Source organism: Galeopterus variegatus, unplaced genomic scaffold (assembly GCF_000696425.1).
Source record: "Galeopterus variegatus unplaced genomic scaffold, G_variegatus-3.0.2 Scaffold160, whole genome shotgun sequence".
Taxonomy (NCBI): domain Eukaryota; kingdom Metazoa; phylum Chordata; class Mammalia; order Dermoptera; family Cynocephalidae; genus Galeopterus; species Galeopterus variegatus.
Window position 1 is genome coordinate 779,526 of NW_007726271.1, and position 4,009 is coordinate 783,534.

Below are 4,009 nucleotides of genomic sequence, written 5' to 3' on the forward strand. Positions count from 1 at the left end.
ATAGCACCGATCCCAGTGTTCATCAACAGATGATTGAATAACCAACGTGTGGTATATACATGCAGTGGAATAGTGTTCAGCCGGAAGAAAAGAAATAAAGTTCTGATACATGCTACGGCATGGCTAAACCTTGAAAATGTTATGCTAAATGAAATAAACCAGATACAAAAGAGCAAATATGTATGAATTCACTTATATGCACTATGTAGAAGAGGCAAATTCATAGAGACAGAAAGTAGATTAGACAAAGTCGATTATCAGGGGCTGATGCTAAAGGCGAATGTGAGTTAATTGCCCATTGGGTACACAGTTTCTTTTGTGGTGATGGAAAAGTTTGAAAATAGGTAGTTGTGTTAGTTGCACAACCTTGCATAAAATTAATGTCAATGAACTGCACACTTAAAAATGACAACTATTATATATTTCACCACAATAAAATGTAAAAAACCTGATTACATGATTATTCTTTTCACATGAAACCAGAGACTCTACACACATTAATTATCTTATTTCTTTTTTTATTTTTATTTATTTTTACCACAATAAAATGTAAAAAACCTGATTACATGATTATTCTTTTCATATGAAACCAGAGACTCTACACACATTAATTATCTTATTTCTTTTTTTATTTTTATTTATTTTTATTGTTTATGAGTATTCACGGGGTACAAAGCTAATTGTCACCACTCGTACCCAAATGTGATGGCCAGATCCATACTGGCAGCATGCCCATTACCACAAATTGTGATTATATCTCCTGTCCCCCACCCAATTATCCCTGACCTCCCTCCCCATCCCCCTTTCCCTCACTCCACTTTGTATCCCTAGGTATGTTCTCTCCCTCTGCAAGTCCAATGCACCACTGTGGTCTTTCTTTCCTTCCTTCTTTCTCTCTTAGCTCCCACTTATGAGTGAGTACATGTGGTATTATCTTATTTCAACTGCACACGGTGTTTTGAGGTAAGGATTATTGTCTCCACTTGATAACTAAGAAAACTAAGGCTTGGAGAGGGATTTGTGGCCATATACCTACTAAGTGACACAGCCAGAATTGCATTTAATCCATCTTTCCTCAGTGCTAAGTGGTCAGTACATGAATTTCTCTGTCCATGATACCTCAAGGTAACTCAAACACATATACACTCATTCCTTCCTTACAGCAGCAGATCCAGGTTAGCAGGGAAGAAAGGCCCTCTGGGCTCTGTAAAGATAATTTCCTGGTTCTAAAGGGAAATGAGTGTTTTCTCAAGAGTTGATTATTTGCAAAGATAAGGCTTGCCCAGAAATTGTTGATATAGTTTATGACCTCAGTTATCTCCAAGACAGTCAAGAATCCAGAAGTGAGCAAAACTCAACTGCTTCACAACACGTAGGAGAGCAGAAAAAAGTAACATTATGTTAAAGTACCAAAGCCCGTTATTCTTGGCCCTGCCGTCTTTTCACATACTTTTGCAAAGCCTTTTCTTACCCCCAGGCTCTGTCTGTAGCTTTAGTACAAGGGGGCGAGTGCAGGGAAGGGAATGAGGAGGTTTTTCAAAAGAGAATTGCAGATGACTATACTGAAAAGACTCTGCCCTACCTGGTGAGGTGGACATCCTCACTGTACCCTTTCATGTCTGTCCCTTCATTTTTGGCACCTCTATCTGCTGGACTCTTAAACGTTGGTGATACCAGCGTTCTGTACTTCCCACTTCTCTTTTCATGTTATACACTCTCCTTCAGCTGACCTGTCTACAAACAAGGCTTAGCTACCCTGTTCCCTGATATCTACATCTCTAGCCCTGATGGCTTTCCTAACCTCAGGACCATTATATCCATTACACATCTCCAAATGTATGTCCCCAACCATATTCATCATCTTCTTCTGATTAGGACATCAATGAACTAGTCACTCACACCAGAAATTAGCAAACTCTCCTGGCCTCCCTCCTTTTCTCCTCTGCTGTATGTCCCCAACCGTATTCATCATCTTCTTCTGATTAGAACATCCATGAACTAGTCACTCACACCAGAAATTAGCAAACTCTCCTGGCCTCCCTCCTTTTCTCCTCTCCTTTTCCGTCACCCTCCTTAGTTTTTCTGTCCAGTCAGTTCTGTCTCCTGTATATTGCTAACCCGGTCCCTCTTTTCCACCCTCACTGTGCTTTGTTTAACTCCTCCTTACACAAACCTATCCAGACCACTGCAGGGACTGTCTCACAGTCTCCAATCTTAGTCCTCTGCAATTTATTCTCCAAGGAGTGATTAAACGAACCAACAAAACCATATTTGGTCATATTTTCTTCTACCTAAAAGCATTCGGTGGCTAACGGTTGCTTACAAGATAAATCTCAAACACCTGGGCTTGATGTGGTTGACAAGTCCATTCATGTTCTTTCCACATGTTCTCAGGCCACTTTTCTGTACACACCCTGAGCTGTAGTTATCCTGGCGTTTTTGTAATTCCAAAAATGCACCACGACCTATCTTGCCTATGTGCTTCAGAGTGTGTTGTTCTCTCCACCTGCGATGTCCATCTACTCACTGTGCTCCAGCTCTCTGCCTAACTGTGACAAGTCCTTAGGGACTTAGCTCAAATATTGTCCTCCCTTAGAAGCATGTCCTGACCTCACTGAGCTGATTTGGAAGCTTATCCTTCATAGTCCTCCCTTATCAGCCTGTGCAGAAATCTACCCCACTCCTTATCTCATTGATTTTCTTGTATAGTATCCTCACTAGGCTACTTACTGAAGGTGAGAACTGGGTCAAGCACATGTTTGATACATAGAAGGGGATGAAAGGCGTGTTAAATGAATGCTCCCTGCCTAGAAAATTATTCCTTCTTATTCTAAATCATGGGGGGTTGATAAACAAACCCCTCCCAGAAATGACAGTAATGCTCTAAGGGCTCCTTGAGATCTGAAAGTCAGAACATGTCAGGTAGACATTAGAGACATAAAAAAGACATGACAATGAACCTTGAGTTGGAGGAAGAGTGTGGCACAGATGGGGAAGGGGGTTTGTGTCTCACTTCCCCATCTGCCTGTGTCACTTTGAGATTATCACTGCTGTCTGCTGACTGACAGTAATAGTCAGCCTCATCCTCAGCCTGAGCCCCAGTGATGGTCAGTGTGACTGTCTTCCCCGAGCTGGACCCAGAGAATCGGTCAGGGATCCCTGAGGGCCGCTCACTGTCTTTGTATATAAGCAGCACAGGGGTCTGGCCTGCCTTCTGCTGGTACCAGTAAGAGTATTTTTTATCCACTGCATCTCCAGAGCAGGTGATCTTGGCCGTCTGTCCAAGGGACACAGACACCGAGGGTGGCTGTGTCAGTTCATAGGCGAACACAGAACCTGAAAGAGAGGAGAGAAGAGGCAGCTTGAAGATTAAGAACCCATCCCAGAGAGTCCCTTCCTGGAGGTTGTGCCAGAGCTGAGCTCAGGGTTCGCAGCAGGCCCAGTTAAGGGTCCTGTGGGGAGCCTGCGGGCAGGGCTTGGGCGGCAGCACCTGTGCAGAGAGTGAGGACGGGGAGCAGGAAAGGGGTCCAGGCCATGGTGGAGTCACCCCAGAGCTCTGCCTCCTGAGACCCCACAGCACACCCGGGCTCCCTCAGGCCTCTCTTATTCCCTCTCAGGTTCTTTGGGGCAGTGAGTGTTTGGTCTTTATGCAAATTTACTCCTCTGGGACTGCTCATTGAGGTGGGGGCCCCTAACAGCAGCTGTATGGGCAGAACCTGGGACTGAGGAGGGAGGGTGGGGCCCCCCCACCCCTCGCATCTGCCAGAGACTTCTCTGGTCAGAAAAACAGCCTCAGCCTCCCAGGTCTGTGATCACAGCCACCTTCCCATGGAGTGACAATGAGACCTCTGTCCCAACCATCCTGGGCCGTGGTCTGGGCTCAGGCTCAGCAGGGCTGCTGACCTTCCAGGAGCCTGGCCTGGGCTGAGCTGGGCCTGTTGAGAGATGGCGGATGAGGCCTGCCTCCGCAGAAGGTGCTCCGTGACCTGTTGTCTTCCTCCTCTCCCCT

General features: G+C 45.4%; 1 gene segment (V, D, J or C); it reads right to left on the minus strand.

The window, feature by feature from the left end:
- Positions 1-2,138: 2,138 nt before the first annotated feature.
- On the minus strand, positions 2,139-3,536 carry LOC103609331. The segment is given in 3 exon segments: positions 2,139-2,291; positions 3,014-3,336; positions 3,491-3,536. Coding segments are annotated over 3 exon segments (522 nt in total).
- Between the last annotated feature and the right edge of the window lie 473 nt (positions 3,537-4,009).